The sequence below is a fragment of the Pieris rapae genome, chromosome 3, assembly GCF_905147795.1.
Source record: "Pieris rapae chromosome 3, ilPieRapa1.1, whole genome shotgun sequence".
Classification (NCBI taxonomy): domain Eukaryota; kingdom Metazoa; phylum Arthropoda; class Insecta; order Lepidoptera; family Pieridae; genus Pieris; species Pieris rapae.
In genome coordinates, this window is record NC_059511.1 from 5,236,692 (window position 1) to 5,253,909 (window position 17,218).

A 17,218-nucleotide genomic window follows, 5' to 3' on the forward strand; every position below is an offset into this window, starting at 1 on the left:
TACACTGTGATGCAGACAATAGGCCTGCAGTGTGCTTAGATATACGGAACGCATTTGGCTATGAGAGGAAGAGAGAAAACTTACTCCCCAAGTCAAGCGTGCGTAAAGAAGTTTCACTTCAAATGGTTAATAATTAAACGTTGTCACTATAAAAATTGTATATATTTTTCTACACGTTTTTTATCACTTGGTCAATAAGGAAATGCTAAAGATAATTGTGTACTTTTGTTGTTTTAAATGTTAAGCGATAATATAAAAGTATGCAGTATTGAACATTTAAATTTATCTCGATCTATATTTAAAAACGAGTTTATTTTTAAATTTAATATCCTGTCAGAATTTTAACAATAGCGCTTCATAAAAAATAGGCAAAGCAAACCTTAAATTTAGTGTAAATCAGAATAATAATTAATCATAATTGATCACGATAATCAATAACTAACAAACATATAATTTTAATGAGCACTTTGGTCTTTGTTATATCGATTTTATCTACGTATATGACGAACACAAGAATCTGAATATACTCGTGCGTGTCATATAGATAATGTTATCGTTTTATCTATACTGAAAATATATATCGTATAGTTTCGACTAGCAGTGACAAGTGTCGTGAATTTTTAAATATTAAACAAAAGGTATTTCTTTAATGAATAAAATGTTTTTAAACGAATTAAAGGGTTTATAAAAAAATCTACTATTTACCACATATTTCTTCAAATGTCAAGAAATCTAAACACACCTAACTTATTAAATCAAAATATGGCAAACTTTTAAATTTTCACTAAAAATTTAGCCCTGAATTAAATTAAAACTCTTTGTAGTTATAATTAACACGCCCTTCCCACAAACCAATATATTAATATTATAAAGGAAACTACTTGCAGTGTAGACAAGGCATTCAATCTGGAAGCACTATGGAGTTCATACCGAAGGATAGAATATTGGAACTACATCCAGACACCTTGTACCAGGTAAGTTTTTTATTAGAAAAAGTCTAATTAATCTATGTTTTATTAAGTGAATTCATTCGTTTGTAAATTGCACATTAATGTTAATATAGGATTGGAAAAATCGGATGGATTAACCTATGGTTGATATTAATTTTAATAACTTATGTTTCAGGTGCGCAAGGAAATTAACTTGGAGAAACCGGGTGAAATGAAACGTGCTGTGAATATATTAAAAGAATGGATAAAACAACAGCCACATTTTATAAAAAAAGATTTTCGTAAGTACAATTGTCAACTTTTTTGATTTAATAATTATTAAAATGGGTATCTTTACATAATTTATGTTAACTTACTTTATTCAAATTATCGTTCGTTTTTCTTAAGGTGTGTGTATTGTAAAGTCCAGTGACAAAAAACAATAATACATTATATTATTTATTGTAATAAGAAAGTGATAGCCTAGTGGCTAGACACTGAACTCGATAATCAATTTTTTTTTCATTTTTTTGTAATAGAAAAAAGTGTTAGCCTACTAGCTAGGCACTGAACTCTAGATAGTGTGGTTCGTATTTTTTAAGTCCATCAAAATCAATAAATTGTATTATTTTTTGTAATAGAAAAGTGTTAGCCTACTGGCTAGGCGATGAATCTAGATAGTGAGGTAAGCGTTTCGGCTGTGCATAAAATAACTTTTGATCAGTGAAAGAAAACATAGTTCAAACCTAATATCGTATATCAGGCACAAAAGGGCAACCAACTGATTGTCATTATAGTAAAATTCCCACGGAAACACACAGAAAGTCAAAAAGTCGCTAATAAATTTACAGAAACGTCAGAACTTGAATTATTATCTTTTAATCAGACATTCTAAGAAAACGATAACATTACACATAGTTCAATTATATCAAATGTATTTTAAAATTACACATTCCTTAATAATCTTAAATAATTATTCATAGCCTAACGAGCAATGGATTATAGATATAATTTTTTTAATCCTTCGTATAATATGATAAGATTTGCCGAAAAAAGAAATATTTAATGTAATTACCTAATAATAATTATCTTGATGTATTGGTATTATTGATTGTTTCTGTGTTTTCAAGGCATAAAAGTTAATAGGTTTAAAATATAGTAGTAAATTAAACTCAATATATAAGTGACGCAACTATTTTGAGTCTGATAGAAGCAAAATTCTTACACGTACCTATGCTTATTTACAGCAATTTACAAAAAAAAATAACGCATAATAACTCATTATAGGAATCAGATTATTTACTACATACTGGGGAGAAACAGCATTTAAATACCGCTTCTGTGGTATAATTAGTCCATAATTTTTACGGTAAAAAAGTTCTCACCGTATGCTCTTGGTAGTTTTTTTTTTTTCAAAAATTTTTATCTGGTAGTTTGATGTTTCCTTGGATCAGTAATTAATTATTTTTGTGCTTAATATCCGCGGCCCTAGCAACCGGTTACAGTGCTTAAGTCCAAGATACAGATAAGACAAAAAATTAAAGATTTTAATGATAAAATAAATATGTTGGCTATATCAACGTACATCAATTTCTTTTACAAAATTACTATTAATACAGATAGTGCTAATTTCAAAGGTAAAATATTATGAGATAAAATAGTAGAAAGTATTAATTGGGGGAAATATTTAATTATGTTATATTATAAAATATGTGAATAATATATGATTTTTTTTTCTAAAACATCTTTATAAACGATTAGTTCAAGACAAAACAAGACTGATACAACAAAAACGTGGACATAATTTATGAGAAATGAAATCCATCTTTATCGATCCTGTTATAGTATCAGATCTTCGGATACACAAAGAGCGCTGAATACAATAGATCCAGAAATAACTCCTTAAAACCAGCAAAATTTGTTTTGTTAGTATAGAAAAATTAATCCTAATAACATTCTCGATTTTACTAAGTATTTATACTTTGATAAAAGTTATACCCAATTACTATTTAACTCTGCAGCTGTTCTCTAACAAAGTTATAATCTATTTATACATAATTAGCTAAGTACAGACTGTTATCAGGACGACACAAATAATTAATTACTATCATCATCATTATAATAATTCTCGTCCAGGTCAGCAGAGCTCTAATAAGTTTATATGATTATGTGCACAATTAGTACAATAGTAAAAAATATCAAGAGAATACTGTCATTTAGTTCACCGTGAATCCAAAATCTGAAAGGTCTATTACTGCCCTTTACCTCTATAAATGTGTCAATAACTATAATGAGATATTAAGTTTCATTGTTGAAATGCAGTTACAACATTAATTTAGTAAAATACATTAAATTGTAATCATAGATAATATTCTTCTCTTGAGTAGGGCTTGATACGTAATTTTTTTTACAAAAATTATTATTAAAACTTAATTAGTAATATCCTATAAATACACTTCAAATACATTTTATACATAATATATTAAAATAAATTAATTCCTTTAAAATAATATAAGAAATACAATTTCTAGTGTTGTTTAAATTGTTTTCTGTATAAAGTACCCTATTTGTAAGCATTGTATAGAAGTTTTCCTACGATAATAAAAGGCTTTGGACTTTAAATTTTTAAATACAGATTATTCGAAAAAATTTAATCCTTTTAAATAATATAACGGAAAATCAAGAGACCTTTTTTATTTTTAGCTGATTTTTACCTCGAAACCTCAATAGTTGGCACAAAGGGGTCGATAGAAAGAGCAAAGAAACAATTCGACAAAGTCTGTACGATGAAGACTCTAATGCCACAATTTTTTGATACTTATGATGTAAGAAAAGAACTCGCAATTGACCTAAGGAAATCCATGTAAGTATTCATTACATAAATTGAAGTATTCACTGATTCTGATGCAAATATTTATTTTTAAATTTGGCTAGAAGTCTAAATTTTTAAGTAGATATATTTATATATAAAAACGAATTTAATAAAGTCGTATCAAACTTTTACTATGATCTATATAAGGAAGAACGTTGATTTCGTAGACTAAGAATGTAGGCCCTTAAAGGGAAGTACAGCACCATAAAGAAATAGTAACGCACTAATGATACTATTTTGTTTAAATTAAACTAAATACTTGATACGAGGCATACCATCTACTATCGAAAGATATATATATTGAGCAAAATTTTCTGCATAACTACACAAAAATCGAAACATAAATTGGTATTTAATCTAATAAAAGTGGCGCCAAACGAACAAAGTGCCGGGAGAGAGAGCGTTCACGAGTTACAGATACAATTATAGAGTATGTCAGACTAAAAACGTTGTGCACCTTTTGTTTAAAAAATATATAAATTACTTGACGATACAAACTTTGTGTTTTTGTATGTTAATTAGGGCAAGATCCAGAAACGTAAACGTTACAATAAGACCCAATTATATGTATTTAGAAATGCTCGAAGTCAAACATTTTTTGGGCTTAGTCTATGCCAAGTAATATGAATTGGCGACATGAACAATCCTAGACGTCACGCCACCAAAGAAACACGGATAAAAAATGAACTAAACCTGTAATATTTTTTTAACTTACAATTTTTAGTTACAGTTCTATTGCGTAAATTGGTGTATCTTGCAGTTTCAGATAATGCATTTAATATATTATTACATTATAATATGGCTTCACAGATTAGAAAAAAGTTTTCTGTGTAATCATACCAAAAAAATAGAAAGACTAAGGGAAGTTTCACAAGAGTTTAAAAAGTGTAATATGATATCACGCTACGATCGGAGAACTTTAGCCGGTTTTACCTTCTTATATAAATTGCTAAATAATCAAATACAGAGCAGTGACCTCTTACAAGATATAAAAAATTTCGTCCCTTACTCATTCCCTTAGTTTAAACTTAGCAATATTTTACAAATTCCTTCTGCCATTCCAACCTAGGAGTCGAGACCTTCTATTCCATCTTTCGAATTCTGTGCCATTTTAACGGATCGAACAGTGCTTATCCAGAGCTGGATTTTTTCCGTAGTGGACTGATCGGTTTTAGAGAAAGCATTGTTGGGTGCCTTTCTCGAACCGATCGGTGTTTTGCTGAAGATTTTTTTTCTACTTTACCAAAAATATTATACCTAATACTATAATATATAATAATTTTATTGTGCTTATTTTATCTTATATATGTATTTTTTATTATTATTATTTTTTGTAACACTTACGTTAACTTCATTTGTCATACATTTTAGATGGAAGATTTTGTAAAATATGCCGTAGATATGATGTGGTAAACTTTAATAAACAAATAAACAAGAACATGTTTGTGAATACTTTTACTTGACTTTTTATCGCTTTACAATATTGTCTCTGAATCTCAGCCTTTAGATTTCATATTTGCGTGTTAATATAAGAAAAAATAAATTGTCATTTTTTTAAATATTTATAGTAAACTGTTAACACTTATCATTTATGTTTAGCAAGCTTATAGTGTGAGTGATTATTAATTATTGTCTAAATTAAATAAATACATTATTATTTTAAACGGTGTCGTAGAATATATTTTAAACAAAAAATTCAGATTTAGATATAATATGGGCAAGATGAGATAAGAACTATTTAAATGATTGATGCTTATTCAACTGCATGAGTAATAATCTCACTAGTTTACATTATTTATCATATATCATATCATCATATTAAGTGTAAGCAGTCAAACTACTGCAAACCTAGTACTAATTATTTGATTACAAAGTTGATATTCACTCCGATTTTATGATTACAGATACTTGGCGATGTTACCAAAACTAACGAAAGAACACTACAGAGTAATTGTAACAAAGGTTGTTGATGTATTTGAAGATTCAAGTACTTATACTAAATATTTTAAATTTTGTCTTCACGTAAGTATAACCTTCTTCTTATATTCCTTAATATTGGGCGCCAGCACCAGTAGAAAGACCGTAAAAGTAGAGCCGACCGACAGTATAAGAAAACAAATGCAGGAAAGTGTGCGCCGGGGGCATTTTCTTTCTTTTGCAGTTTTTTCTAGGAGAAAAAATGAGCTGTAAGGATCCAACAGTATGGATCAATCCTCTCATAGCGTGGCGAGTATGGTGAAATCACATACATTCTACGGAAAATTTATAAGCCATCTTTTTTGTTGTCAATTTGTTCTATAAATTATAATATTGCAGATGGCGGAATATGCAAAAAGTCATGACTATGTGGGTAGTTTTAGAATGATAGCAGATCTGACAGACTCCAACCTCATGGACTGCATATCCAAGATCAATCTACTTGAAATACGACAAGTCATGTCAATATTTATGGTATGTATGTATAGTATTAGAGCAGTGTTGGCCTAGTGGCTTGGCGAGCGACTCTCATACCTGAGGTTGTAGGTTCGATCCCTGGCTGTGGACCAATGGACTTATTTTGTATGAAAATAAATAAATAAAATAAAATACGTTTATTTTGGAACATAAGATCATCTAGGTATCACTTATTCCATGTCAATCAAATAAAATATGTGTGAATTTAACATTTGTTCGAACGGTGAAGGAAAACATCGTAAGGAGACCGTCATGTCTTAGACCCAAAAAGTCGACGACGTGTGTCAGGCATTGGACACTGATCACCTATTAAATTTAAATATGATCATGAAACAGATTCAGAAATCTGAGGCCAAGAACTAAAAGAGGTTGTAGCGCCACTGATTTATTTCTATGTATAGTAATACTATTGATATTTTCTACTAATACATATATAATACCTGTGATTAATTAATCGTAAAGTGAAAGAAAACATGATGAGGATACAAGCATATCTTAATGAAAGGTTCAAAGTCAATACTGAACAAAAGCCAATACGTTTTTCACATACAAAGTTGTCAAAGAAAAAATGAACTGTGTCTGAACCCATTGCGAAATGTCAGGACCTCAAAGTCAATCTACTTGTCAAACCCGTTTAATTTCCAATTATGACAAAATAAAATATACATACAGCTTAGCGTTATATACATAATTTTATATAGCTCTAAGCTCTTATCCTATATAACCTATATCTTCAGTACCGTCGATCGGAACCCCTTCACGGGTAAAGTCATCCTCCAGCTTATTCCAACTGACTCTATCAATGGATTTCTTTCTCCATCCGCTTCCTGCTACCGCTTTAATTTCTTCTGTCCACCTTTTTTGAGGCGCCATCCTCTCCTTCTGCCCCTTGGAACTGGAACTGGCCACTCGAAAGACAATTTTATGGTGAGGATACAATTGTCTTTCCAGTCCACATTTAATCTACTTGTATCTTGCTATCATACTATGTCTTAGCTATATGCCCCGCATATTGCCACTTCTGTTTTAGGGCATAATGGGGACCTATCACTTATTTTTCCAAAAATTCATAGTTTTAAATACATAAGCGAAAAATAAATAAATACACAAAGACATGAAAAAATGTAAATCCACCATAACATTACAGATTTATAAATATTGAAATTATTTCATTGTCTATTGCATACTCGGTGGCACTTACTTTTTCTATCTATTTTAACAGCAACGATCTATGTCGCTTAATGCTATTGAACCCGTAAGTTTTCATTACGTTATTATTTCTACACGTAGAGAAAGAGACAAGAGACAAAAGTTATTTTTAAACTGTTTTAGTGATTTAGCACAGATTAGTAACATAGCAACCGTTTATTTATAATAAATTCAACGATTTGATATATTAATTCTTAACATTTATTTATATTCGAATTACAATCGCGATAAAAAATGTTACATATTTGATAATATTTCCTTCTTACACCTTACATCAATTGTACAATTTCAGGATGGATACGGTATGAAAATTAAAGGAATCCATTTCATAACACAAAGTAAAGCAATAGATGCCCTTCTTACAATTTTTAAACAGGTCTTGAAGCCAAAAATCGCAGCTCGGATGCACGTCCACAAAACACGCAATGAATTACATAAAATCATAGAGAAGGATGTGTTGCCATCAGACTTTGGCGGGAACGAACGATCTATGAAGGAGCTATTTGGTAAAAAATTATTTAATTTTAAGTTAATTTAATAGCTGTAGATCCTGAATTCAGTTTATTATTTACTAGCGTTTCTATAAGTCCGTGCGTCATCCGTCAGGTCATGCATCATACTTATAAGAAACATTTAGTTAATTTAAGATCCAAGCAAATGAACGTAATATAGAAACAATAACGTGACGTATTCCGATTGAACTGTTCATAATAAAATGTAGATTGTAAATAGATTGAAACGTTTTCATGATCCAAACTTTACACAACTCTACGCATATCATAATCGAGAAATCCAAATATTAGATTTCTTATTATTTTTTGCTTCCTGAAGTCAAGTAAATTTATCCAAATAATTTCGCTATTGTAATAATGCACTTTGCATCTTTAGACTTCCTGTTAATTACAATTTAAATAAATGCAGATCTTTGTTATAGCACATTCTCTAAACTGCTTTTTCACAATAAAATGCTTTTCAGAGGAGTGGGTGGATATTCTGTCAACGGATGAACATAAAGAATACATTAAACATATAAACAGTGCTGGGACTGATGAATCTTTAAGATCGAAAGACAAATTCAACGAGGACTGCGCAGGATTGCCTGGAACATTTAGATTATTAACTGTTGATTAAAAAAATTGCTAAAAACTAAACTTATAAATAAATTTTTGTCACATTATTATTTTATCCTATTTTAAATGTTTACATACAAAAAAATATTATTAAGTGAAATCGCAAGTAATACATGAACTGCAATTGTAGAATTATTGGATTTAAGAAATCAGTTAGCACTGAAATATTGTAAACAAATACAAAGTTCTTAAATATGCTTTGTTACTTACGCATAGTAAATACGCAGTGTTAATATGATTGCTTCAAGCCCCATTAACGGTTACAATTTACTTAAAAGTTATTAAATTATTATAGTCTGCTTGCGTTGACCAAGGAATAAATTGAAACTGGTTTTGTAAATTTGATTCACCTCACGCTCCACCAATCAATACCTAATTTCGTCCGTATCAAGTATAAGGTTTTCTGAAACTGGACAGAAAAGTCGTTTTTTAAGTTAATTGGGTTTTAATGTGACAACAACAACTCTTTAATATATATAGTAGAAACAAATTTTAAACCTGTTATGTGTAAGACATTGACTGTCCACGCCTCAGCTTACGAAAAATCCTTTATATAAATGTAATTGAACAATTTATGATGTATTAATTAATTTAACTCAGAACGGTTAAGTCAGTGCCAGTGTGAGAGAGCGTATAATTGTGTGAAATATTTTTTCCTGTAACATAAAGGGATTACGAATTAACGTATAGGTAAGTTTTGATGATTAATTTATTACTTTTTTATATTATTGTTCTTAAAAATAGTTTTCTTGCATCTTACATATTTGGTTGAAGAAATGTTTTTTTTAATAATTTAAAACAAATATTTCTTTATGTTCTTTGAAATTTATGTAATATAACTAGCTGCCTGTTTGGGATATATAACTTATATACTTTGAAAATTTAATGAAATACTTTTTATATAATATTCCGTAATAAAAACTATAACAATAATATTTACCATTAAAACGATACTATGTCTAATAAAACAGTATCGTGATCGTGATATTTATATGTTTACTAGTTATTTAAATAAATAAATCAGTGGCGCTCCAAACTCTTTAGGTCTTGGCCTCAGATTTCTGAATCTGTTTCATGATCATTTTTAAATCTAATACGCAAGAAGGTGATCAGCCTCCAGTGCCTGACATACGTCGTCGACTTTTTGGGCCTAAGACATGTCTGTTACTAGTTATTTAATATGATTTATTACTAGTAATATTGTAAATTATATTATTATTAAACAGAGCTAGTTCTTTAGATATGGAGAAATTAACAAAAAGTCCAATACTAGAATATAACCCGAAACAAGTTGATCAAGTACGAGAAACATTTCATTACAACGATATAAAAAAATTATATCAGGATCTTGACAACTTCGAGGATTGGATCAAAAAACAGAATCATTTTGAAGTAAAGGAATTTGGTATGGAAATACCCAATTAAATTTTAATCAGTAGCACTAACGCATTAGATTTCTTGACATTCTATTTATTAACTAGATGATCAGCCCTCTGCACCTACGCCGACATACAGTCGCCGTCGTTTTAGAGACGTTTTATTCGTATTTGCAACAGTTTTGTCACTATATTCTCTTTTACTGTGAAATAAAGTATTTAATTATAACAAAATTTAAAACATAATAATACTGTATATTTAATTGTTATGCTTAGGTTATAAACGAATTTTTTTTTACTAAATATATAGATCATAGATCTAACCATGAAGATAATAGAGCTAAGTTCGGTCAACTTAAATATTCCTTGCTGCTTATATATTCTAGTCTAGCGTCAAATTGATATGATTTCAGATCGAGATTACCTTGAACGATTTCTAATAGCAAGCAAAGGATCTGTGGAGATTGCTAAAAAACGGTTTGATAAATTGTGCACATTACGGACCCTAATGCCGGAGTTCCTAAGAAACTTTGACGTGAAAGATGAGTTCTCCCGTGTTGTGAAATGGAAGTTTGTACCTTTTGTCTCTAAGCTATAAAAATGCTGTTATATGGGGGTTCAGGCTGCATGTCAATTCAACCCAATTTGACTTAGCGTCCTTCAAGAAAAGCGTACCAATTCTTAAAAAGCCAGCAACGCACTCGCGAGCCCTCTGACATTGAGTGTCCATGGGCGGCGGTATCACTTAACATCAGGTGAGCCTCCTGCTCGTTTGCCCCCTGTTCTATAAAAAAATGTGTTTTAGTTAAAAAATTAAATAGCAACGACCAATTATTAATAGAAGTTGAATAAGTCTGGTCAATAGGCAGTGGCGTAGCAAAGGGGGGAAGGGGGTCGGGACGCACCGGGTGTCACCTATTTTGGGGTGACAACCGCCCCAAAAAGTCTCAACTTTAGGAATCAAATCGCTAGCATAAAAAAATATTTTTCAATTCGGGGATTCCATCCATGTCCTTTATCATATAACGTTTATTGCTGTTTGTTTTTGATGGGGTGTCACCACCAACTTCCGCACCGGGTGCCACTCCAAGGTAGCTTCGCCACTGTCAATAGGCATTATCCAAGAATTGCTGTAATAAAATGCCTACCACATGATCCATTGCACCTTCAATATCTATATTAATACTTATATAAAGAGGAAAGATTTATATGTAAGTTTATAACGAATTGGATCGAAAAGTATTGGACAGATTTTAAAATTCTTTCAGCCTTTGAATGCTACATTATCACTGATAAGTATAGGCTATTTTGCAAGAAAAATATAAATATATAGATTCTAAGCCTCATTGAAATGTTTTTAAAAAACACCCGTAAATATCATTTATTGTTATCATTTTGTTTTCATCAAGTCCCACAGCCAGGAATATACTATTGCTAATTATATTATTATATAGGTATGCATTTACTGTATGTTTATGCCAAAATATATAAAAAATAAATCGGACGGAATTTATTTTTTATATATTAAAAAAAAAACAACGAAGGCGGGACCGGCCGCTTGTCTCTGAATAATAAAGTATTAATTTCAGTTACTACTGCATACTACCAAAGCCGACTAATGATAACTATCGAGTTCTAGTAACTGCAGTACATAATCCAGATGCCCCTGACATAGATATGCTTGAGCTGTACAGATTTGCTATATCAGTATGTTATTGGATTTCCATATAAGCTCCATATAGTATTCGATAATAGCAATAAAAATATTATGTGTATTACTTTTAAGATTTGACAGGACAACGAATTGTAATCTTTTGGGACATAAGTGCGTGCTCCTATTTGACTATGCCTGCTGCTGATAAAGGACAATTCTTTGTTTTTAATTTTTTAATTTTTTTTTTATTACTTAAGATGTCATATGGAACATGCTGTAATGATTGCAGCTCCTTACAAACGTTGTGTAAAAAAATAAAACCTGGCGTTTAAAAAGAGTGGCGGAGAGTTTACTGCCAGTTCTTCTCTTCCGCCTTGATTTGAGAACTGGTAGTAAATGTAAAATTAGAAGCATTCAATGTATATTTATTTTTTGACGTTCATAAGTGTAAACCTACATGAATAAATGATTTTTGATTTGATAATGACATATATACAAATTAATCGCAATCTACGTTGCTAAACGCAGATTTAGTAAAAAAGTAATAAAAAAAGCAGGCTAAGTAAAAAAAAAACATGTTAAGGCGAAACTTAGTTGCAGGCGGATCTAGCCTAGTATAGATTAAGCACCTGTGTTGGACCTAGCATAATCATGTCATCAGGCAAGTACGTCCAAATATTACACAAAAATGCAATAGAATTGTATCGTTTCGAGCACATTCCATGGGCGGTATCACTTAATATCAGTTGCTGTGCGTTTACCTCCTGCAACTTTAAAATCAACATTCTGTCGAACTAACAATTTTCTATATCAACTCTTAAGATAATTTCGGTTTTATTGGAAGTATTTGTACCAATATAAGTCACTCTTTGAGCCGTTAAGATTATTCTAATGGGTGAGCCCGAATCTCTTACTCCTCACGTTCAGGAAATAGCTAAATCGTGACTGTTACTGACAAGGTCAATCGTCAACGATTATTTTGTTCTTATATTTATTACTTTCATCTCTGTTATAATCTATTTGTCTTAGTTAAATCAATTTTTTCCTAATATGAAAGACGTTGTGATTAAATTACAAGGTAATGGTTAAACGGATATGTTGCAATCAACAAAAATAAGTCATTTTTAGCAGTTAAGTAGAATTATAAGTTAGGTTACAATGTTACTTGGCACAGTTTCATTATCTGCTATTAAAGTCTGTATATATTTTAATTTACAGAATAATTTTTATTTTTCAGCTAATGGAATATATCTTGCAATATGACTACAACGCTGGCTTCGAAGTGATATTCGATACAAGAATGTACACATTTGGTGTAGTAACCAAATTCAATCCAATTATGTTGAAGAAATGTACCACAATATTTCTGGTAAGCTTTAGAAACTGACTAAGAAAATAAGTAATACACGGATAAAATATATTATGTGCAAAACAATATGTCACTAATAATCCCACTGCCGGGCGAATGGAACAGACATATTCTGTATTTGTTTCATGATTTATTTATATTTAAAATAAAACAATGGATGATCAACCGCCTTTGATGACTGACACAATTATTGATTCGCCAAAAACCCAGAATTTTTCAAATCAATATGTGCCTTACAAACGAAACCATGAAAGTGCCGGTACATGTACTGTACAAAATAATACAAAACTACTGTTAGTAAATAAGTTATATTTGCTGAAATACATAAGAAAACTTTAATTTTGCATGAATGCTGAAAATAAATGAATTAACATAAAAATCAGCCCAAAATTCATAAACTTTAATTGTAAAATATTTAAGGATTGATTTATTTATCAATTCATGAAAATTATATATCTATAGAGGTTTATAGTTCTCAATAAATGTTATCGTAGGAGAACAGCAGAAAATTAATTTATATATCGTTTGCATTCAAGATATGTAATGATCAGGTTACCCGAACCTACTATCAAAATTTATATTCCATTTTTCCGTAGAACGCGTTTTGGGCAAAGCTTACAGATTTCCGGATTAAGCATTCTTATAAAAGAGCAAGGTTTTAATATCCATAGTTGCTCACCTCACACATTAAAATCGATTTTTGTAATTTTATTTATTATTATTTTTTATTTAATGTTTGTTTTGCTTAATATTTGTATGATCTCTTCGTGTACGCCATGTTTGCCTATAAGTTCTTATCACATTAAAAATACTATTTTGTGGTTATTTTACCTATGTAACAGTGTTTTAAACAAAATAAGAGGTGAAATCTACTCACTAAGCAAACACACAAAAAAAAAACTAAACTTGCGACACTTTCTGCTTGTTGCAGGAAGCACTTGGCTTTAGACTAAAACGTATGCATGTAATAAGTGGTTCTAAGCTGTTCGACATTGTGTTTTCCATTCTCAAGTCAGCCTTAACAGAGAAGCTAGTAAAGCGCATTATTGTTCACGATAGCGTGGAATCTTTGCAAAATTACATTTCCAAAGACATTTTGCCCGTTGACTTTGGTGGCACTGAGAAAAGTTTGAAGGATATTTGTGGTAAGTACTATAAAATGTAAAGTATATTTGTGTTTTTTTAAGTCGCCTTCTTTGATACCACGCGAACAAACTATTTGGCAAATTGATAAAGCAATTAGGATGCCTATATTATATTTTAAAATTCGCTACAAAGACAAACTATACTAAAATTTAGGTTTTAAACATCTTTCTTACACTTGAACACTTCACACAATAATAGAATAACTTGTTAAATTGATTGTAAATTACAACAATTTTTATAATTTTTTAGTTATAATAGTTTACACCTAGTTCAGCGTCATATAAACCTAATTGTGTTCAATATTGAAAATAAAGTTTAAATAAACAAAATTAGTCAATTTTGTTTATTTAACTAGTGCAATTAGATATCATTTTTTCCTGTGAAACAAACTTGAAATACATTATTATTATTATTTACCCTGAGAACTCAAGCCATAATCATTTAAAACCTAAAGATGTGTTTATTGAACAACATTTCCATCTAGTATACATTTGAATCAGACCCATGTCGAGGAACAAGTTTGAGATACTGTTTTCGATGAGCCAGCTCCCAAGAGCGCTGCCGAGTGTCATCTATGTAAGTTGGATTTGTAAGCTCTGCACCGGAGGGCAATACGTGCCACTTGCAAGTTGAGCTTCGATTGACACCTAACCATATCTAGCGCTTTGAATTTTAAAAAGTTCGTAAGCTTTTCGCTATCTACGAATGTTTAAAACCGATACGCGAGGGACGTTATTGTAAAATGAATAATACTTTTATCACAGACGTACCTAAAAACAATTTTAGAATAAGAATGGGGAACTTTATTTTCAATATTGAACACGAATTTCTTTATCTTCATTTATTCGTGGTAATGTGCATAATTATTCACGCTTGATAGTATATCATTTCAACAAATTAATTTAATTAATTTTGTTGGTCCAACAGATAACCTAAATAATATATAACAACACGAATTACTTTATCTTCATATAATCGTGGTAATGTGCATAAATATTCATGTTTGATAGTATAATTCAGTTTAACAAATTGATTTAATTAATTTAGTTTTTCCAACAGATTACCTAAATTATATATAACAATTAAACTAAAAATTAAACAATTAAACTTAAACTAAAAAGGTCTTTTTGAAATGACAGAAATATTTGGACGCATTGTTTTAAAAACAGAACTAATGCGCTAGTACTATGTTGCATTTGTTTAATTTTCAACGGTTCTTTGTTAATACGTAACGTTTCCTTATCACGTTTATATCATCAAAACCTCAAATTAAAATCAAATCAAATCAAATCGAAAATCATTTATTCATATAGGTAACATAACTTATGAACGTCAAAAAATAAATATACAATTTTATCTTACATTTACTGCCAGTTCGACGGTGCCAGCAGTACGGAAGAAAAGAAATAATAAACTCTCCGCCACTCTTCTTAATTGCCAAGTTTTTTGTTCTCTCATTAGAAGTTTCAATACCAGGATTTTGATAGGTGTCGGATCTATGAACGCGTTCGGGTTGTTACACAATACAATTTGTAAAATTAATAAAGTTTTTCTTCCAAGAAAATAGGGTTCAGCTTTAATTTCAATCTCACTCAAATTAAATACTGTATATGAAAATGCCTACTTATGTCTCAAAGCATACACTTCCGCAAACTGCAATGACAATAAAAACGTGTAAGCTCTCGCCTGCTTGAATAAAAACCATAATATTATTTCACAATTTCAGAGGCAACCCTAGAAGAGATGCGCAAGGAGGAGCATGTAGCTCGTTTGAAATTCCTGGAAACCGCAGGAACTGACGAATCTAAAAGGCTTAATCAGACCTTCAACGAGGAATATTCAGGAATGCCTGGCTCATTCAAATCACTGTGTGTAGATTAGATATGGAGTTTGTATTAATTTATGAACGATAGTTCAGTAGTGTTTCTTTTGAAATTGGAATTACAAAAAATAACGGTACATAAAACATGTTTTTTTTTGTTTGATAGTTTGTACTGAGAACAATAAATATTATGCTATAGTAGCCGAAATTCATCTCTTATTATTTTTAATCGAACTCAAATAAGCCGAAATAGTCACAATTATTTTGTCGAAAAGCGAGAAAGGTTTTAAGTGGAATATTTTTTAAAGATAATGGAGAAAATTTATCCAATAAAATCTGTATAGCGGAGATTCTAAAAGAACTATGAGCATAATAAAAATAAGCTGCTAAAGCATATTTGAGACAAATTATAATTTTGTAGTTCTTTGTATTATTTAGGAGTTATTATGGTCATCGTAGACTCGTAATATCACTATGAGAGTGATATTACGAGTATTTTGTATATTTATTTAATAGAATTAAAAAATTATAAATATTTAAAATTAACAGTTTTTGTGTCATTATCCTGCCAAGTGTAATGATTAATTATTCTTTATTTGATAAGGAAATCTATTGTATGCGGCAGGTAGTTACGGGTAATTGATTTTATAACTGCTTATAGTTTCTTGAAAGATTTAATTGCTTGAATGATTATAAACAATGTATAGAAGAAATAAATAAATAATGGATAAAGTAACATGAAAAAAATATTAATCATTTTAATAATAGCTATCACTTCGTATCAATTAGATGGTTGTGTGTGGTTTGGTTACAAACACGCACAGAAACGAATGTGGGTGTTATCATCAGCAATGGGAAGCATCACACAGAACAAATTCGCTCATAGCCTTGGGACTGATTGCAAATACGCGCAGAAGAAAAAACAATATGGAGCAGACACATTTATCAGTTTCACTTTTATACAGGGCGTCCCAAAGTTATGGGACATGAAGAAAGTAGATGAGAGGGAGAAGTACCTTAAATGTCGTAGATACTTTGTTACTAATGTTTTACTGAAAAAAGACTTTGTTATATTTTTCAAAGTGAGTAATTGTGTATTCAATGATTTTCTAAAAATTACCTCCCTCGTCCGGGAATCGAACCGACTTAAATGACAAAAAAAACCTACGTTTATGAAGCCAATCTAAAGAATGCTCAAAACCTAATAACTTTCCTTAAGTAGCTGTATAGTATTTTGTTTCTGTCTGTTCGTTTCTG

General features: G+C 30.3%; 2 protein-coding genes across 4 annotated transcripts; both read left to right on the forward strand.

Moving 5' to 3' along the window:
* The first annotated feature begins 506 nt into the window (after positions 1–506).
* Positions 507–8,644, forward strand: LOC110993267 (alpha-tocopherol transfer protein). Of its 2 annotated transcripts, none has more exons than XM_022259458.2 (8): positions 507–638; positions 888–974; positions 1,126–1,231; positions 3,633–3,792; positions 5,706–5,823; positions 6,118–6,252; positions 7,757–7,970; positions 8,441–8,644. In XM_022259458.2, the coding sequence occupies exons 2-8, from the start codon at positions 918–920 to the stop codon at positions 8,593–8,595; spliced, it is 945 nt and encodes a 314-aa protein (XP_022115150.1). In that variant the 5' UTR covers positions 507–638; positions 888–917; the 3' UTR covers positions 8,596–8,644. The 2 variants fall into 2 exon arrangements, with proteins under 2 accessions (XP_022115150.1, XP_022115151.1); XM_022259459.2 differs by having other exon boundaries at positions 563–638; positions 874–974.
* Positions 8,645–8,724: 80 nt separating this feature from the next.
* LOC110993268 (alpha-tocopherol transfer protein-like) lies at positions 8,725–16,424 on the forward strand. 2 transcript variants are annotated; one of them, XM_022259461.2, is made up of 7 exons: positions 8,725–9,284; positions 9,821–9,999; positions 10,384–10,540; positions 11,560–11,677; positions 12,862–12,993; positions 13,925–14,138; positions 15,866–16,424. In XM_022259461.2, exons 2-7 carry the CDS (start codon positions 9,837–9,839, stop codon positions 16,018–16,020), a joined length of 939 nt encoding a protein of 312 aa, XP_022115153.2. In that variant the 5' UTR covers positions 8,725–9,284; positions 9,821–9,836; the 3' UTR covers positions 16,021–16,424. The 2 variants fall into 2 exon arrangements, with proteins under 2 accessions (XP_022115153.2, XP_022115152.2); XM_022259460.2 differs by having other exon boundaries at positions 9,835–9,999.
* The last annotated feature ends 794 nt before the right edge of the window (positions 16,425–17,218 follow it).